Source organism: Acanthochromis polyacanthus, chromosome 7, assembly GCF_021347895.1.
Source record: "Acanthochromis polyacanthus isolate Apoly-LR-REF ecotype Palm Island chromosome 7, KAUST_Apoly_ChrSc, whole genome shotgun sequence".
In the NCBI taxonomy this organism is placed as follows: Eukaryota; Metazoa; Chordata; class Actinopteri; family Pomacentridae; genus Acanthochromis; species Acanthochromis polyacanthus.
This window is the reverse complement of record NC_067119.1, coordinates 13,213,303-13,233,375: the sequence shown is the minus strand read 5'-3', so window position 1 is coordinate 13,233,375 and position 20,073 is coordinate 13,213,303. Positions and strand designations below refer to the sequence as shown.

Here is a 20,073-nt window from a genome sequence, read left to right as displayed (position 1 = left end):
TCAAGAAAGCTGTAATAATTATGAGCACCAGTATCCAAAACAACACAAGCTCCACTGTCTTATTTGTTCTAGAACTTTCTGCTGGATCTAATGGTCACTAATCAGCACACTGTTGTGAGCTGGAGTTAAACCTTTAATCTGACAGAGACCCTGCCAAAGCTAAATGTGAACATTAGCATCCTAAAATATGCTTTGACAGCATCTTAATTTATTTATGTTTTTAGCTTCCTATCGGTTGCTTCTTAACATTAAAGTCAAACTATAACAGAATCAGAAGTATTTGAATATATGTAAATTAATAGGTGCATTTTTTTGGGATTTACCCTGAGTGGAACACGAATGTCCCACAAAATGTACTGCTCATCTTTCTGGAATTTTTGAAAACCACAAACTGGTCAGACGAGTCATTAGGATTCATTCTCTGCGCCCAAGAGGCCCTTCAGTGCAGTGATCCATACATGCACACTTCATTTATAATTTACAAACATTGCCCTCACTAATGCAGTGAGAGACAGAACTGTGGATACTGATGCGACTGTAACTTCCCAGACCTACAAAAACAACAACGCGTTCATCGTAAGAGGTAGCAGTTGTAGCCAAACACCTGCTGCATAGCATTTAGACGAACCACCATTTGTCACAACCTGGCGATGGTGCAATCTAAGTATTTTTAATCAGGTACTGTGCTTACATACAAACTTAAGATACTTGTGCTTTACTTGAGTTTCTCCATTTTGTGCAACTTTCATAATTCTACTGCAAGAGGCAAACATTGTACTTTTTACTCAACTAGCTTTACTTGCTTGTTACTTTTCAGAGTGTTATTTTTCACAGCCTTCCTGTCCAGCAAAGACTATCTTCAAACTTTTCTTTGTCTGTCTTTTGTGATTTTTGAATCACCCCTTGGTTTTGCAGAACATTTTTGCATTGCCAGAAAGCTGAAAACTGGGCTGTTTATGAAGCTATCTGTAAATATACAACAATATATGGCGTCGTTAAAAGTAGCTAAAACTTCATCTACAGCACTGAAATGCAACAAACACAGCAGGATTTAAAAGATCTATATATAATAGTAAAACACATGTTACAATTTCTGAATTCAGTACTTTTACTGTCCTGGAGTGTTTTCTTAGTGTGATGTTAGTGCTTTTGTTAAGGACTTTTGCTTGTAGAGGAGTATTTTCTCAATAGGGTGATAGTACTTTTACTTCAGGATCTTTGTATTTCTTCCAGCATGCGGCAAAAATAGGAGACACATAGGTATACCACATGGCAGAAAAATGTATTTACGACAAAAATAATGTAAATAAGTGAGTGGGAGACATCTGCAAAAGGCAGTTCACTTCCTACTGTATGGATGTAGTGTTGTAACACAAAACAACAAAGGCTCCAACCAAAGGAAATGTACGGGGAGAAGAACTCTTCTAACTGGCTGCTGCTCCAGTCTTATGTATGCATGAAGGACACCGGAGCCAGGTGTATCCAATGCCGCCGTTATGTTCCCTGTCAGGTCCTGCAGAAAGCAAACACAGCAGCAAGCAGGGCAGGCAAATGGGCTGTGACATATCACCACCTGGTAATATGCATATGTCAAGAATGAGGAGGCCTCCTTTTTCTGCTGATAGTTTTAGCTATACTTAGCTGCTTTTGTACTTATACGTGTGACTTATATTTGTAATGGAGATTTTGGATTGTGCTTTTTTTCTAAACATTTTGGTGATATACATTTTCCATCATTATCATACTGTCTTACACCACATGAGTAGAAATCAATAGCTTTAAACTGCACATCAATAAGTCTGTTAATTACCATTACATTAAGATAGCTCAACAAAACCACATATAACTAACAGATCCATACACATACACTTACAAATTTATGTATTTAGATTGATATGGGTGTTTTTTGGGTTTTTTTGCTGATGCGGCGCATTAGTTTGATCACAATAAATATTTGATAATAATTTGAGGTTAGTCCACCATAACATGTTTACCCTAACCATTGCCACTTCCTTCATGGTTATAAATGTGCAATCAAAGCGTCCTGTAACACTCATTTTAAGTCAACATTTCACCAACCAGCTCTAAAAGTAATAAGAACAAACATCCACAAATTCAAGTTAGCAAAAGTTTATTTGACAAGCAGAAAGTGCAAGTAAACCCTCTGTATTCAGCAGAACATTCAGCAGGTTGGTACATAATATGTCCCAGCATAGGAAACAACAGCATAGGTGCAAACAGCTTTTAGTGATCCATAGTTACATTTTACTGGGATTGTGCCCTCTAGTGGCCACAGTAATTCTGATCTTTTGCATAGGGAGGTGGTCAGGGTGGATGGGTGGGTTAAGAAAACATTGGCCTTTAGGACAAGAGATCACAGATCATTTCCCATTTTTAATCAACATCAATGTTACCTTTACCCATGACCATTCCACAACCTTACCCACATATTTATTATCCCCCGCCTCCACGAAGTGGAAAAGGGGGATATACACACGTGGACAAAATTGTTGGTACCCCTCAGTTAAAGAAGGAAAAACCCACAATTCTCACTGAAATCACTTGAAGCTCACAAAAGTAACAATAAATAAAAATTTATTGAAAATTAAATAATCAAAAACAGCCATTACTTTTGAATTGTTGATTAACATAATTATTTAAAAAAACAAACTAATGAAACAGGCGTGGACAAAAATGATGGTACCTCTATAAAAGATTGAAAACTATTTGACCAGAGTGACATGATTAACTCAGGTGTGTCATTTAATTGACATCACAGGTGTTTCCAAACTCATAATCAGTCAGTCTGCCTAGTTAAAGGGAGACAAGTAGTCACCCTGCTATTTGGTGAAAAGGTGTGTACCACACTGAACATGGACAACAGAAAGCGAAGGAGAGAATTGTCCCAGGACATCCGAAAAAAAATGATAGACAAACATCTTAAAGGTAAAGGCTATAAGACCATCTCTAAACAGCTTGAAGTTCCTGTGACAACAGTGGCTCATATTATTCAGAAGTTCAAGACCCACGGGACAGTAGCCAACCTCCCTGGACGTGGCCGCAAGAGGAAAATTGATGACAAATTGAAGAGACGGATCGTTGGAATTGTATCCAAAGAGCCCAGAGCAACCTCCAAAGAAATTAAAGGTGAACTCCAAGGCCAAGGTACATCAGTGTCAGATCGCACCATTCGTCGTTGTTTGAGCCAAAGTGGACTTCATGGGAGACGACCAAGGAGGACACCACTGCTGAAAAAAACTCATAAAAAAGCCAGACTGGAATTTGCAAAAATGCATGTTGACAAGCCACAAAGCTTCTGGGAGAATGTCCTTTGGACAGATGAGACCAAACTAGAGCTTTTTGGTAAGGCACATCAACTCTATGTTCATAGACTCAAAAACCAAGCATACGAAGAAAAGAACACTGTCCCTACGGTGAAACATGGAGGAGGCTCAGTAATGTTTTGGGGCTGCTTTGCTGCATCTGGCACAGGGTGTCTTGAAAGTGTGCAAGGTACGATGAAATCTGAAGACTATCAAGGCATTCTGCAGAGAAATGTGCTGCCTAGTGTCAGAAAGCTTGGTCTCAGTCGCAGGTCATGGGTCTTCCAACAGGACAACCATCCAAAACACACAGCCAAAAACACCCAAGAATGGCTGAGAGAAAAGCGTTGGACTATTCTAAAGTGGCCTTCTATGAGCCCAGATCTGAATCCCATTGAACATATGTGGAAGGAGCTGAAACATGCCATTTGGAGAAGACACCCATCAAACCTGAGACAACTGGAGCTGTTTGCTCATGAGGAGTGGGCCAAAATACCTGTTGACAGCTGCAGAACGCTCATTGACAAATACAGAAATCGTTTAATTGCAGTGATTGCCTCAAAAGGTTGTGCAACAAAATATTAAGTTATGGGTACCATCATTTTTGTCCAGCCCTATTTCATTAGTTTGTTTTTTTAAATAATTATGTTAATCGACAATTCAAAAGTAATGGCTGTTTTTGATTATTTAATTTTCAATAAATTTTTATTTATTGTTACTTTTGTGAGTTTTAAGTGATTTCAGTGAGAATTGTGGGTTTTTCCTTCTTTAACTGAGGGGTACCAACAATTTTGTCCACGTGTGTAGGTTTGGCCTCCGTCCGTCCGTGCTTCCGTGTGTCCATGCGTCCGACATGAAGGGGACAGCTTTTCTCGTAAACTATTACAGCTAGGATTATGAAATTTAGTGTGTAGCTTCACACCATGGACACCTTGATCAAGTTCGAAAATGAGACCTGTGCGATAATATTTAACAGAGTTATGGCCCTTAATCACTATTTTGGATATAGACTCATAGACATCACATGTGGCGGGGGATATTGATGACCATGTCGTCTTGTTTGTTTTAACCCTTAAAAAGCCGGAACCAAGTATACTCGGTTCCCGCTTACTTGTACACACAGCCGAAACCGAACATTCTCGGCTCAACACGTGACTTGTTTATGATTGCAAATTAAGATAAAATATGCACACACCCGTATGTTTAACTCGACCAATGGTAAGATATAAACATTGGCCCCAAATTTGCTTATTTCAAACGATAAAGCCGTATGAGCCGTTATAACGAAGCCACAATTACGAAGCTTTTATCGGGGCCGTGTACCGTAATAACATGGCCGAAATTCACAATGGCAAACGTCTACGACAATGCGACCTCGCAAGACTTGATCGATATTTTTATGGATTAGGTGGTTTTAGTATACAGTATGTTTTAGTATATGTACTTCTACAGAAATATGACTGTACATGCAAATATATATAAAATAACATGGCCTTTTAAGGGTTAATACTGATGACCTTTAAATGTTTCCCTAAAACGAACCTGTCTTATTTACAACATCCAAGCAGCAGAGTCTTAAAATATCTAAATTTCCTGCTGTAAGTGCACGGGCTAATTTTTTAAAATGCTCTTATGGGTTGTATTTAGGATATATATAGTTTTCAGGATAGAGAATTATTGATACATGTGGATTTCAAATACATTCAAAGCCAGACACGAAATAACACAGACTACGTACAGCGACTTATTAAAGGTACACTGTGGAGTTTTTCTGTCCAACATCAAATGATTTAGGACATGATAGTCATGTTTGTGTGTAATAAAAACTCCAAAGAGTACTTTTAATTTGCTTTTTTCCAGTCATCTGCTTCAATGACTAGCAACATTCTTGTACAAATGTATGTACTGTACTGCACATATCTTGATACCATAAACACAGCTGATAATACAAGATAACATTCAGTAGGGTTTTGAGATCAGAACAGGCACATGCAGGATGTTACACTTTAAGAGCACTTCTGAAATCACAAAAGTGGAGGGAAAGGCAAAACACTGGATAGAAGGAAACAAGGAGGCAAGTATATTTTTTAAAAAAAAGAAAGAACATATCAGAAAATAAACAACCTACTCGACACAGCAAAGGCGGAACACTTACAAAAATGTCAGACAAATGTCATAATGTTTTAGAAAAAGAAAATCCTTTTCTTTTGGTTTGAGTTTTCCAATGCACCACATATTTTAAAAGTCCACATATGTATTAAGCTGTCAAGATGGAAGTAGATATAATTCCATTACAAATACTCAGTCATGCTTATAGTGTAAAATCTCTGACGAAAGCCTGAACCATTGATAGTGATATTAGTAGACAAAGTTATTACTAGACAGGTAAAAGCCAGATATTAATTGATCATTTCAGATGGCTACTTGGTGTTTTCCAACTCTTTGTACCCTCTTTGCAGATAATGCAGTTAGATCACACTTAAAGCATACCTGCATTATCTTAAAGTAGTTTATTTACACAGATCGTCTTTGGCCGAGCCTGTGGCAGTCCCACAGGTGCAGGCCAACCCTCTTAAATGCTTTTTCCACTAAAGTAAAAAAAGACAAAGACCTCGTCAGCTCCTTCAATAAAAAAAATAAACAATTTAAAAAAAAATCTGAAACAAACGGGACATTACACACGAGAAAATGAGTTACTGGCAGTGCCACTCTGAATTTCTAAAGCTATGGCTACAGAATGTGTAAATGTAAATAGACTTTAATGGACCAGATTTTAAAGCCGTAGCAAAACTTTGAGTATTAGTGCACAGTTAATGGACCCTTTCTTTTTCCTTTCCTCTAATAATTACATTACAATCCATTATGTCTGCCAGCTGTGGCTTGACAATCACACATGTGCATGATGAATCAGTGTCTTTAAAAAGCATAAAAACAATAAAGTAGAAGTTCCCAAATGATAAAGAGGTAAGAGGTTCCTTCATTACTAATTATTTACCATCAACTTACTTTTAACACATTCTCCATCATTCCCCACTGTATGAAGGCCTTAGTGCAGGAGCATTAGCATGTTGCTATTGAGCAGCATCAATACTGTACTAGTGACCACAGCTAAAAGCCCCCGCAAGCCCATCTCCAGTCCTTGTACCCCTCCAGTCTGTCTCTTCAAGTACCTTTCAGAGTCAACCATGTACAGCTCCAAGCATTTCCTGGCCTTCAGCTGCTCAATCAGCGCTGGGTAGCCGATCTCCACAATGCTGACTGTGTCATCATCTTCAGCACTGCTGAGAGCCGGTGAAGCCGGTGCCACAGGACCGACTTCAGGCTGATTTCGAGGGGAAGGAGTTGAAGGTGCAGAGCTCAGGGTGTTTCCTGCAGCACTGCTGTTGGTCTCTGTTATGTTGCTTTTAGTATCTGAAGCTGCAGTGATAACAGTGGTCGCAGTAGTTTTAGTCATGGTAGTGACAGCTGGCTTGCTCTTCGGCTTTTGACTCTCTCCACGCAAAAGGTCGGTTCTCTTCATACAGTTGTCCATGTGTTGATCATAGGTCTGAGGAGGTGGATCGTATTTATAGTCTCTGCTGTAGTCATTAGTATCAGTAGACCGGGTGCCATACTTCCGGTACATGTAGTGGTTGTAGTAATGTTCCTCCTGCCGGTTGCGGAGGGGGAAGTGAGGACGGGGGAACTTCCCTATCCCGTAGCCCACAGCCATTCCTGCCACAGCCCCTCCAGCTGCTGCCATTACTGCAGTGCGTCCAAACCCTCTGGACTTATCAGAGGGACCAAAGCCCATCGACTTTACATGTTGGGAGAAGGGAGAGCCATATCCAGCGCTATAACCCCCATAACCAAAACTGCCACCATACTGAGGGCTCAGAATTTTGTTGTTTGGGTTCCTATTGATATAACCACCTCCATAACCACCTTGTCCACCATAACCGCCTTGTCCACCATAACCTCCATAACCACCTTGCCCACCATAACCTCCACCATATGGGGAACCTGGGTGCTGCTGAGGGTAACCTCCTGCACCCGGCTGCCTGGGGTAATTGCCTTGACCAGTATGTCCAGGTTGTCTTGGGTATCCACCTTGAGAGCTGGATCCTTGGTTAGTTTTGCCTGTATTGGTGTGGCTGCTGCCGCGGTAGGTTGTGGAGGTCTTTTTGGAGCCCCAGCCTTTCCCAAAGCCGCCTCCTCCTCCTCTCTTGGCCAGTGATAAATCAGTATTAAGCAAAAGCAGTGACAGATAAAGCACAGATAGTGGATTGAGCTTCATCTTCTCCCTGTAGGGAAAGTCATGGAGAGAAAAGGAAAAATAAGACAGAGAAAATTTTGAGGAAAATATGAGCGATATAAATTTGTATCTGCTGTAATACATTAATAAGGCTTCAACTATTTTCACTACTAGAATTAGAAATATTATGGTAATAATTTTTTTACATTGTCAAATGATTGTTTTCCGTATTAAACAGCTATCTTTTGTCCATTATGAAATCAAAGAGCCAAGGAGGCATCTATAACCTAGTTACTGCATCTATATCTAGTTTTATCAAACCATTACACTGTTTGGCACTTGAAAAACAACTATTCATCATAATACTTTGAATTGCCATTTATTCTTCCTTTTTAGTTTCTTCCTTCGTTTTAGGCTGTGAAAAATATGGATGTTCGTGTCACCTGTACTAAACAACACAGTGAGTGATGTGTACGTATGTCAATATTGAAACTGAGGGGAAATAAAAAGGCAATTCGCAGTCATGCTCATAGTGAAATGTTAGGTTTAGTAGAGCTACAGTTGATGATTATTTGCATTGATGATAAATGTGTTGATAATTTTCTTGACACGAAAAAATCGATCAGTGTTTCCAGAAGCTCAAAATGGTGTCTTCATATTTCTTGTTTTGTCCACAACCCAAACATATCCACATTTATGATGAAGCAAAAAAGATAAGACTCACATTTTAGAAGCTGCAATCTGAGAATTAAGACAGTTTTTCTTTTAAAACTACTCAAGAAAATAATCATCTACGACATTAACTGGGTAAGTAAATAGCTAATATAACTGTTATACACACACACACACACACACACACACACACACATATATATATATATTAAATGCTAATTAAGCTCACAGCTAATTGACTAAGCAACAGATTGCTGCAGCTCTTAAGGTTATAAATGCCTGCTGCAGTTTTATTTTTTTTTGTCAACAACAACAGGGGAAAAAACAACAACAAAAAACAGTTTCCACAGAAAAGCTAACAAAAGCAGTGCTGATCCAGTCAAGTTAAATGCTGATAAACTCGCTCTTCTTAACTGCTCATTCATCAATGAATGTGCAGTAATATCTTGAGAGCATTACAGCTTTTACATGTATGAAGCTCCTAATTGAAAAAAATTCAAAACCGACAACATCATTTACAAGGGTGAGTCAGACAGGTGATCAATCTGAGATCTCATGAAATGCTAAATCATTAGGGTGAACAGAAGTCATGGGTATATTTTGTTCCTTTTCTCTGGTAAATGCACTAATTAATAACGAGAAATAACTGTTAACAGTGACCAAATCTATCCTAGTCCAGCTAAACAAGAAAATTACTTTTATTTACTTTAAATAAACTGTGAAAGTGAAAATGATGCCTTTTCCTTCTGAAAGCAAAACCAGTCAATAAGCTGATGAAAGGTGTGGCATTGAGAGTTGACAACAACACAGATCTGTTTATGGTGGGGATGCCACACCTACGGATAACACCATCAAAACATCTCAGAATTAAGCAGAACTAATTAGGACAAATGCACGCTGATATTAGTATGCTGTGCAACAATAACAATGGCACAGCAGATGTGTCCTGTCAGCTCCCACTGCTCCTTTCATTCAGTTAGAAAGATGGCGATTGTCAGATAGCTGTCCACTTGTACACATGAGCTACGGCGGCGTCAGGTTAAAAGCATCATCATCTCCTGGATCCAAACAGTAAAGGTGCAGCTACATGACACGCAGCCTTACCTTGAGTGATGACAGCTTATCTGCCCCACCACTTCAGGCTTCAATTTACCGTCAGCGATCCTCACGTGAACCTGTTTAAAAACTTCGGAGTCGTTCGTACCGTTTAGAAGCTGCCTCTATCCGACGTAATGCTGCACGAGAAATGTGGGTCGCATGGAAACAGGGGAGGGGGCGGGGCTTACCTTGACTCATTTCCCAGCATGGAAAAACATACACACTTAAATCATTAAAAGTGCACAGCAGAAGTGAGCACACATCACGTGCACCTCTAAATTGCATTATTTCTAAACAAACTGAGGAGTGTTTCCTCTCATGCACACCCAGAAACAACTACTTTTGAAAGATTGTATTGAAAATACAAGGCCAAGAGTAAACATTGAATGCAGCAAGTAAGTATGCCACACCCATGTTTGCTGCAACAAAACTGATTACAGTTGCCACTTCGAGTAACTCTGCTTCCATGAATGTGGTTAGAAAATGAGCAGTAAACACCAGAACTTTCTCAGTTTTGGCCTGTAGGTTGGATGTCTGCATCATGTCGCCACATAGAGGAACTAAAATGTTTGATTGTGAAGCTTTACAAAGAGGAAAAAGGATACAGGAAGTCATAGATCACCAAAAAAACATTCCAAACACAGTTGCAGCATTAATTAAGAGATACTGTTCAACGCCGGGCAGTGGCCAGCCATAGCTGCTATGGTTTCCTTCAAATGTTGCACCAAAAACAGTGCATTGCTTGCTCAATCTAGCTGAAAACCTAGATTGAAGTGCTTCAGACTTGAGTTATCAATGTAAATATGAGATTCTGTGTCAGCTCAGGCTGTGCAAAGGATGTTGTATGATGTCAACCTCTATTGACCGCACCCAGGGGGAAAAAAATGTGCTTGCTCTTCAGCACAAACCTGCAAGAAAACATTTTAAAAGAACATGAAAAAATGCCCAATGGATAAAAAAAACTAAAATAATTTTTTAAAATCTCAGTAGTGAAAGATGCACTGACTTTTACTGTGTTGAGCTCCTACTGTGAAGTCCTATTTTTTTTTAATAAATGTTGCTAATTTTCTATTTTACATAAGTCTAAATACCCAACTGTTCTACTCAAAAGTAATGCTGTTAGTGTAAAGTGATACAGCTTCAACCCATTCGACATTTAAGTGATATTGCACATCCGTGTACTTACCTCCTTTGTGTACTGTATACAACTTCAGTGAAGCATAGGGATAAGTGCATTTAGCCTGCTCAAGTAATGTTCAGCTGGGAGGTAAATTTACTTGACTGCTTCCATTTTACTCATATAAAATATACATTTTACAAAGCTATGTCATACTTTTACGTCAACTTCCTTTATTTGAAAACATAATTAGTTTCTTTGCAGATTAGGATATATAAAATGATGCAAGGTCCTAGAATAAAATACCCAATAAAATGTAACAAATCAGATCCAGCATTAAAATGCTACTAGCAAGTGTGCTGTATAAATACTTGAGGTAATTTTGTCCTGACAATATGTAACACTTTGAGCCCCTCGTTGAGTATATATGAGCAGCGCATAACAATAAATAATAGCTTTCTATTTTTATACATCATTTCCTTATATATTTTTATTGTGTTATTGCTAGCTTATTGTAAAGATCTGAATTCTTTTTTCATCACTAAAAGGCAACAATGTCTAAAACACATACAGAATACTGCGGCAAAACAATTCAGTTCATATTTTTAGGTTATGTATTTATAGGTTCCTTATTAAATATTATATTTCAACACACTGTTACCAAAAATAAGGTGTTGCCAGTGTAAACAGTAACAACTAATTTCTTTGATGAGCAGAGGTTTTAAACTTCTCTAAAACTAGTATACAATTTAAAAATGTTAGCCTGATCTTTCTAGAGGTTTTAAAATATTTATTTTCTGTTTAGACCAAAAAAAATTCTGTATGCAATACTTTGTGGTTGACCTTAAATAAAGTTAGGCTTATAGATTTTCCTTTTATGTAGGTAGTGATCCACAGAAAAGTAAATACCTAGAATGCTGGTAATGATTAAATGTTCTTAATGATTCAAACTACTGTATAACTGTGTGACTGTGAACTCATAACCCAATGTGCTCAGTAAATGAAAATATAACAAACTGATCCTTTAAGCAGCCGGTTGAAACTGGCTAACATCACTGATAACATCAATGTAACTTGTTTGTGTGCCTTCAAGCTAAACCATTTCCAACTATTGTCAGTCACTCAGTCAGACTTTGCTCTGTTGAAGTGATTCCTTGCGCAAGAAAAACTTTGCTTTGACTTGAGGCGACTCCGAGTATTAATTTGAAGAAGTCAGGACCCCACTGAAGAATTTTCCTGACAATACCAAAAACCAAAGGTTGCATTTCAGCACAGTTTGCAGCTGTCTTATTTAAACTAAAGCCGCTTTCATTCATTTGTAATATAGGGTGTAATCGAAACTCTACTGACAAATGGAGACAAATAACCAAAGCTGCTTCTTGGCCCCGTGATGTTTTTGTGGTTAAGTCAGACAAGGATTTTAAAGAGCTCCGGAAGAATAAGCAGTTTTGTGGATGCTTTTAAGGGGGATTCCACAGTGTCCATAGTGTTGGGAAAGTTCTTGTACAAATCCTTATTTAACCCCAGCAATGAAACACTCAGCTCATAATGTGATAAACATCCGGTAGATCTGGAATTTAGCTCAGTCAGGCTCTGAATTGCACCACTTTCAGGCAGTCTTATCGTTTCCCCTTTTCATGGTCAGAAACTATAGACACAACATTTATAAAGTAATTGATTTGGACTTTATTAATCATGATTCATATTAACAAAAATATGAATAATTACAATAAGAAAACAGTGCCGTGAGTGGATTAGGTTTGTTTGCATCAAGAGTTTTTGGGGGGGTTTTTGTAGTGGGTAATTGCCCACTACACCTCATCAGCAGCAAAAGTGAATCCACCTGCGGAAATGAAATGAACCAACTGTCCAATGGGTGCAAAGACAACAACCTTTCCTTAAATTTGTGGAAAAAAAAGGATGTTGTCATCAACTTCAGGAAGGACCATCAACAGCAGAGAAGTGGAACAAGTGTGCAGCACCAAATTCCTTGGAGTGCACATCTCTGAGGACCCTCCTGGAACAACTATATAGCTTCACAAGCCAGGGAAGCAGCGCCTCTACTTCCTCTGGAAGCTGAGGACAGCGAAAGTCCCCCATAACATCATAAGGACTTTCTACCACGGCACCATAGAGAGCATCCTGCCCAGCTATATGGCCTTGTGGTTTGGGAGGTGCACTTCTGTCAACTGCAGAACCCTGCAGCGCATAGTGAGAACAGCTGAGACAAACATTGGTGCCACTCTGCCCAACCTCCTGGACATCTACAACTCCTGTCTGCATTGCAAAGTCACTATTATTGTGACTGATCCCACCCACCCCTCACACACCCTCTTCAGTCTGCTGCTTTCTGGGAAAAGATACCAAAGCCTCCAGGCCAGCTCCACCTGACTGTGCAACTACTTTATACACCAGACTGTCAGAAGGCTGAACTCTCTCCTTTTCACTTCCAAACAACTTGGACTATAACCTGTGCCATCATTGTTTCTTAGTGTCTTTGTCTTTTTTTGTTTTTCTACTGTGCCTTGCATGTTTGCACCAAGATCTGAGAGAAACAGCATTTCAATCCTGTCTGTGTCCTGTACATGTGACAGAATTGACAATAAAGCTGAGTTTGACTTTGACTTTAAAGAAGTATACATGCTGGTATCTTTATTAAAATGGTGATGAATTGCCCTCATGCATGATCTGACATACATACAATTATAACCTAATTTTATGGTGAAGATTCAGAAAAACAGAAACGCATAGCAAGAATTATATATTGTATAGATGCTTTTTTCCCTTTTTCAAGGGAGCCCATGTCTTATAACTAGAAGCCAAGTTTCCATTGGCTCCCGATTTAGTTTGTATATTGAGTTCCATTAATATGGCCACATCTCATGTGATTTTTCCCTCAGGGTTGTTACATTTTAAGACCACTCCTGCTGTCATGCACCGCCTCAGAGAGTGGAGAGAGGCCAGACATAGCAGAGAAGGTAGGCAAGTGTAGAAAATATATTTCAAAAATACAACATCAACAACAGCTGTACAAGAAAGGGCAGTGCACAGCATTGGACAACAGGACAACAGTATTCGGCTTATGAAGATTGTTTAATCCAAATGAAATGAAATAACCAACAGAAAAGAGGATTTTGAATAGTTTTTCTGTATTTCAGTTAAACTTGTGGTAATTACATAAAGATTCAGTTTAGTATACAATAACAACAGTAAAAATGTGATCCATTATGAATACTCAGTTGTGCTCACAATGTTAATATTTTAATATTTACTACATTGTCATCATTCAGTGTAATGTTCACTCTTCATTTTTGAACTGTCCTTCAGTCAGACAGTCCTTCAACATTAGCTTGACACAAGTTCTTATAATCACTACATATACATACTAATATCACTACATATACATACTACATATACATACTAATATCACACATCCTTTATGGCACTACTGTATTTGTTTAAACACATCATCACAGTAACACAATCCGTATGATTTCCAGAGTGCTAAAAATCCCCTAACACACTAACACTGGCCACATTTTTTAAATAAATAAGCAAGAGTCCAAGTGTACAGCTATCTTTGTGGATCTCTGAGGCACAATGGGGGTTTTGGCTAAATGCTACTTTCAACATGCTAGCATGTTCACCGTATTTACAAAGTTTAGCACAAATTTCAGCTCAGGCTGATAAGAATGCATATAATTTTGCAGGTATTTGGTGATAAAACAAAACCAACTATTGGAAAAAGATAATTGGACTGATGGTAGCCTGATAATCTACCCAAAACTCATCAAGATATGTTACTCAAAATCAAAAATGTCAACCTGTCATTCTTTGGGGACTGCAGATATACAAACAGCAGATATTTTACCACTTCCCAAGATAGTTTCAGTCTAAACCAGGATAGAGGACAAATGAATGACATGCTTATACCTGGAGCCATTCTGTTTTAATACTTTTTTTGTTGGGCACCTTACACCTACATTTCTCAGTCACCTTCAATGCTAATAAATGCCTCAGTGCAGCAGCAGCAGCATTTGCGTTTTGATATTCAATAGCATCACTGTAGTGCCAGTTACCACAGATAAAAGCCCCTGCAAGCCCATCTCTAGTCTCTGCACTCCAGCAGTAGGAGAGTGCGGTGTGGGTGTCGGTATTTTTTTCAAATGCTTTTCAGTGTAGACCATGTAAAGCTCAAGACATCTTTTGGCCTTCATCTGTTTGATCAGTGCTGGGTAGCCTATCTCCACAATGCTGACTGTTTCATCATCATCATCATCAGTAGCAGCGTTTCTAAGAACCCGAGCAGGTGGAGTTGTAGGATTGACTTCAGATTTATTTAGAGGGTGGAGAGTTGAAGGTGCAGTGGTCGAGGAGTTGTCTGCTGCAGTGCTGTTACTTGTTACAGTGCTGTTACTTGTTGCAGTGCTGTTACTTGTTGCAGTGCTGTTACTTGTTGCGTTGCTGCCAGTTACAGTAACTGGTGCAGAAGTAGTATTGGAATTAACAGAAGCAGCTTGGGTAGTGTGAGTTGTGGTGGCAGGTGCTTTGTTGTTTGGCTTTTGCCTCTCTGCAGGCAGAAGGTCTGTTCTCTTCATGCAGGAGTCCATGTATCTATCATAGGTCTGAGGGGGTGGATCATATCTGTAATCTCTGCTGTAGTCATTAGTATCGCTAGATTTGATACCATATTTCCTGTACATATAGTAGTTGTAGTAATATTCCTCCTGGGGACTGTGAAAGTGGAAATTTGGCCGAGGGAACCTCCCTAATCCATAGCCCACAGCCATTCCTGCCACAGCCCCTCCAGCTGCTGCCATTACTGCAGTGTGTCCAAATCCTCTGGATTTATCAGAGGGGCGAAAGCCCATCGACTTTACATGTTGGGAGAAGGGAGAGCCATATCCAGCGCTATAACCCCCATAACCAAAACTGCCACCATACTGAGGACTCAGGATTTTGTTGTTTGGGTTGTGGTTTATGTATCCACCCTGATAACTGCCATAACCTCCTCCATATGGGTAGGCCTGTGCTGGATAACCACCAGCTGGGTATCCTGGGTGTTGGGGGTAGCCTCCTTGGTTAGGGTACCCTCCTGGTTGCTGAGGGTAGCCTCCTTGGTTAGGATACCCTCCTGGCTGTTGAGGGTAGCCTCCTTGGTTAGGATAACCTCCTGGTCTGCCTGGCTGTTGAGGGTAGCTTCCTTGGTTAGGGTACCCTCCAGGTTGCTGAGGGTAGCCTCCTTGGTTAGGGTAACCTCCTGGTCTGCCTGGCTGTTGAGGGTAGCCTCCTTGGTTAGGGTACCCTCCTGGTTGCTGGGGGTAGGTTCCTTGGTTAGGGTAACCTCCTGGTCTGCCTGGCTGTTGAGGGTAGCCTCCTTGGTGAGGGTACCCTCCTGGTTGCTGGGGGTAGCCTCCTTGGTTAGGGTATCCTCCTGGTCTGCCTGGCTGTTGAGGGTAGCTTCCTTGGTTAGGGTACCCTCCAGGTTGCTGGGGGTAGGTTCCTTGGCTGGACTGAGTGGGTTGTTTGAACTTCTTGAGTATTGCATCCTTAGATTTGGATTCTGGTTTAGTACTTGTTTTGGGAGTTTTTTTAAAAAGATTTGTTATCCCTCCAAACTTTCCTTTTTTAACGGCCAATGAAAGATTAATATGAACCAAAAGAAGAGATAGACACAAGGCAGCTATTACTGTCAGCTTCATCTTTGCACTGCAGAGAGGAGCCAGGGAAAGAAATGGAAAAAGAACAACAGATAGTAAAAAAAGGGGAAACTATAAATGTTTTTATTTTGCCATTAAAATTATTTCTCTTCTTGTGATCAGAATAATTAAAGGATAGTTCCGATATATTTTAGCTTTTAGCATATGTCCCATTCATGCGAATATTGCATTCTCTGCTGTAGAAACGAGGTGTCACACAATACTGCATATCATCAGAGAAAGCATGACTATCCTGCAGCTTTCTAAAAATTTGAACTTAGATAATTAATTTTATATGCTTGTTTTCTAGTCTAAGCGAAAGTTAGCACAAAAAAATGCCCATATGGATCAACCTGATGGATGACACATGCAACTTGGCTTGTACATTTACAGAAACAGCCACAGCATAGACTCTTTCAGTCCTCCTATTTCCATTGCATTGCCAGATCTGACAACATTGTCCATGACATTAATTCAGAGCACAACAAAACAACCGTAAATAGCAACTTTTCGATGTAACTCCAGTTCTGTGCACACAACAATGGAGCATTTGTTGTGTTAGCTTTTGTGGCTAATTTTACATTGCTGATGACACTGTGTGATAGAAGACTGATAATCAATAATCAACCAATCAATATTGAGGCATGCACAGCTGTTTTTTCAGGGCAGCTGAGAAATGTCAGGAGCCCTGAAAAACAGCCCTGAAAAAGGTTCTACAGAGGTTGTTCCTACAGTCAGAACATGCACAAAGCTTCAGCTGACCCCAAAAACAGCCAACAAGTTCCTGGATTGAAAAACAGCTAATTTGTCACCAATATATGCTGTTTTATGTAACTCCTTGTTTCCTTCAGACTCTCTTACCAGAGGCAAAGAGTGCAAAGCTAGCATGTACTAGAGAGCCATAACAGCCATATTCCTGGAAAATGTATCATGTTGACATAAAGTGGAATTTTTCTTTTCAGTGTTTAACCTTCAAAAACTACCAAATGATAAATTTCGATGGGTCAAAGTTTCATATTTCCTGTACCACTTTTAATGAAACTACATAAACTTGTGTTGACTTCTAAAGTGTCTACAGCAGACAACCTAATTAAACACCAATAAAGACCCATAAAATGACACAGCATTTAGCTATTTAATTTAAAATGCATGTGTAGACCTATCCTTAAGCCTGATTTGGTGCTAATGCCTGTAATATAAATTATCGAGACTTGTGCTGGGTGCACATATTTATCATGATTTATGGGTTGCTTTTTCGCTTTAATATGTATGACAAGAATATACCAAAAGACATGTCAAAGTGAAAATACAGGTAGACAGATACTTGAGACATCTTCACTGCACTCAGATGATTCAAGCGTTTCTATTTACCATATGCTTACAGTATGTGTAGTGAAATGCAAGGTGACTGCTTCTCAAGGCTGTGAAATAACAATAAGACATTATCAAAGGACAAATGACCTCCATTTCACTAATTGTATAACTTCTAACCCCAACTGACTGCACCTGTGTTGATTAGGTGAGATACTTTAAAGGGGGTAAACACTTATGTAATCACTTATTCTCTATTTTCAATTAACTGACGTTACTTTGTAAAAGGCTGTTCACACTTTGACATCAAGGAGTTTGTTTTGTAAGTTCTTGCTAAAAAAAAATAAATAAATAAAAACAAATTGACCATGATTTGATGTTGGAAAAAGTAATGAAAATAGAAAACTTCCAAGAAGGATGATTACCTTTTATAGGCACTGCACACACATAACTTAATTGCTACATGACATTTTTGCATTTATATCATGTAACAAACACACAGGACAGCAACTCACACAACACTTTAATTTAATATTGTCTTTACACCTGATTCTTTATGACTTCTTCTTTTTATAATTTATTTTTATCATATATCTTGTTAGTGCACAGCCTTACAGAGCAGTCACTTTCCATTTCATGTCCCTTCCTAATTGTCATGTGCCAAATATAACCTTTTGAACATAGAATCTTGACAATACATTGCATTATGTCAAAATACATTACAGCCTTTATATCATTTTGACAAACACAGCCTCGACCACTTGGTAAACACAAAGCTGTGGGTTCAACAAAGTGGCTGGCTTAAAATAGCTGCGTCCTTATGCAGGCAGCTGCTCTAACACTTCTGTTTGTTCTCAAACTTCTGAACATTTTCCTAAACTCTATCCACTGCAAAAACCTGTATTTCAGAAAACACAGGTACAAGTTGAAACAAATTATGTCAGAGTACTTTTATTCAAAAATCGGAATTTCCCCAGACACTCACTGCAACATGTACTAACCTTCTGCTTTCTGTGCGTCCAAAACAGCCCCTCCTCCTCCCCCTGTTCCACCATCATCCTCCCCTTTGAACGGGTAAAATTTCAGTCCCCTGCCCACCGCCATGCTGTAACCAAGAAAAAAACAAACCCCACATGCAGCATTTGTTACAACCTCCTGCATAAAATGTATTCATTGAGATTTGAACATGCACAGCATTTTTCTGTTTTGTACAACTTCCTTGATTGATGTCATTATAGTATTAAGTAACACTGGAATTTTTAACTCTTGAACATTAAATCAACTTAACAAATTAGTCCTGTATGTTAGTTCATGAGGTAAAATAACCATGACTTTTGTCTTGTGGAGTTTTACAGGACATAGACACAGTAATAGTGACATCTCCTTGGTGACTGGAAGGTCGTTCCATTTAAACATCCTTATTATCAGATGTAAAGTGGAGTTAAACAGTTAAAAGAAATCACACATTTTCCCAACAACTATGATGTTTCTCTCCTCAATTACAGTCACTGTTTGAAATATTAATTAGATTATAGTCTGTATATGCTGTTTATTTTTTTGTCATTTACCTTTTATTGGTTTTTGATTTTACATGTAAACAGACTAACAGTCAAACAATCAACCTGAAGACCTATAGATAAGTACAGATGTATCGAGGAGAAAGTAAAAACTTACATAAGTGGACTGGTAATCACCTCCAGTTGAGAAGATATAAGTATTCTGTTAGTACAGTCTGAGATTACCTGAAATCCAGTCTTATGGTAGAGACAAGAGCACACCATTTTTGCCAATTATCAATAAATATCTCTTTTTGTGTTCTTAAATTAAACGTGATTCTTTCCATATAAAAATGCTGTACACTATATCAATCCATTCATCTACACTAGGTGCCTCCCTCTTCAGCCATTTCTTCGTTATTGATTTCTTACAGACCACCAGTAATATTCTCAGTAAATATTTATCTTTGTTCCTCCAATCTAGTTCCTGTAAATCCACCAAGTATAACAAACTGAAACAAAAAGTTATTTTTGTTGAAAACACAGTCTCTAGAGTTTGATGTACACGTAACCGAAATGGGGTCACAACAGGGCAACACCAGAATATATGATAGTGATTCGCCTCTTGGAAACTGAAGGCAACACCATAATTTCCCAGGAGAATTGGACGAAAATTTTTAAACAACAATGGAAAACAACAAATTCTCCGCTCTGGAGAGAATATGAATGGAAAAATGTCATTCGTTATTTCTGTACTCCATATCAAAAGAGAACATATTCCAATCAGTTCGAATGTTGGAGAGGTTGTGGAAGTAAAGAGGCGTATATGCTGTTTAAAACCTCCAAGTTTATTATTTACACATACTGTTAATGACAAATACAGCCTATGTATATAACATTAAGTTTATGGTTTGAATGATTAGCAATGGCATAGTCTCTTTTTTAATAGATGGCGCCATCTGTAGACCATCTTAAAACAGATTTGAAAATACAGCTGACTCATTGACATCAAATTTCGGTTTTGGTTGATTTTTTGGGGGAATGTTCTTAAGAAACATTTTTAACATTTCTTTTTTTCCACAAAAACATTTTCAAGTTTCCCAAAAATGCTGAAAATGTGGAC

General features: G+C 38.8%; 2 protein-coding genes across 3 annotated transcripts; both read right to left on the bottom strand.

The window, feature by feature from the left end:
• Window positions 1-5,382: 5,382 nt before the first annotated feature.
• On the bottom strand, window positions 5,383-9,472 carry LOC110952495 (major prion protein homolog). 2 transcript variants are annotated; one of them, XM_051950809.1, is made up of 3 exons: window positions 9,334-9,472; window positions 7,293-7,606; window positions 5,383-7,247 (listed from the first exon to the last, which is right to left on the bottom strand). In XM_051950809.1, the coding sequence occupies exons 2-3, from the start codon at window positions 7,597-7,599 to the stop codon at window positions 6,370-6,372; spliced, it is 1,185 nt and encodes a 394-aa protein (XP_051806769.1). In that variant the 5' UTR covers window positions 7,600-7,606; window positions 9,334-9,472; the 3' UTR covers window positions 5,383-6,369. The 2 variants fall into 2 exon arrangements, with proteins under 2 accessions (XP_051806769.1, XP_022051750.1); XM_022196058.2 differs by having other exon boundaries at window positions 5,383-7,606.
• A 4,099-nt stretch (window positions 9,473-13,571) lies between these two features.
• prnpb (prion protein b) lies at window positions 13,572-16,149 on the bottom strand. Its single transcript, XM_022196059.2, has one exon. It carries the CDS (start codon window positions 16,144-16,146, stop codon window positions 14,461-14,463), a length of 1,686 nt encoding a protein of 561 aa, XP_022051751.2. The 5' UTR covers window positions 16,147-16,149; the 3' UTR covers window positions 13,572-14,460.
• Window positions 16,150-20,073: the final 3,924 nt, after the last annotated feature.

Excerpts from the sequence above, each read along its gene's own strand:
- prnpb (XM_022196059.2), bottom strand. The coding sequence starts at position 16,146 with ATGAAGCTGACAGTAATAGCTGCCTTGTGTCTATCTCTTCTTTTGGTT.
- LOC110952495 (XM_022196058.2), bottom strand. The coding sequence starts at position 7,599 with ATGAAGCTCAATCCACTATCTGTGCTTTATCTGTCACTGCTTTTGCTT.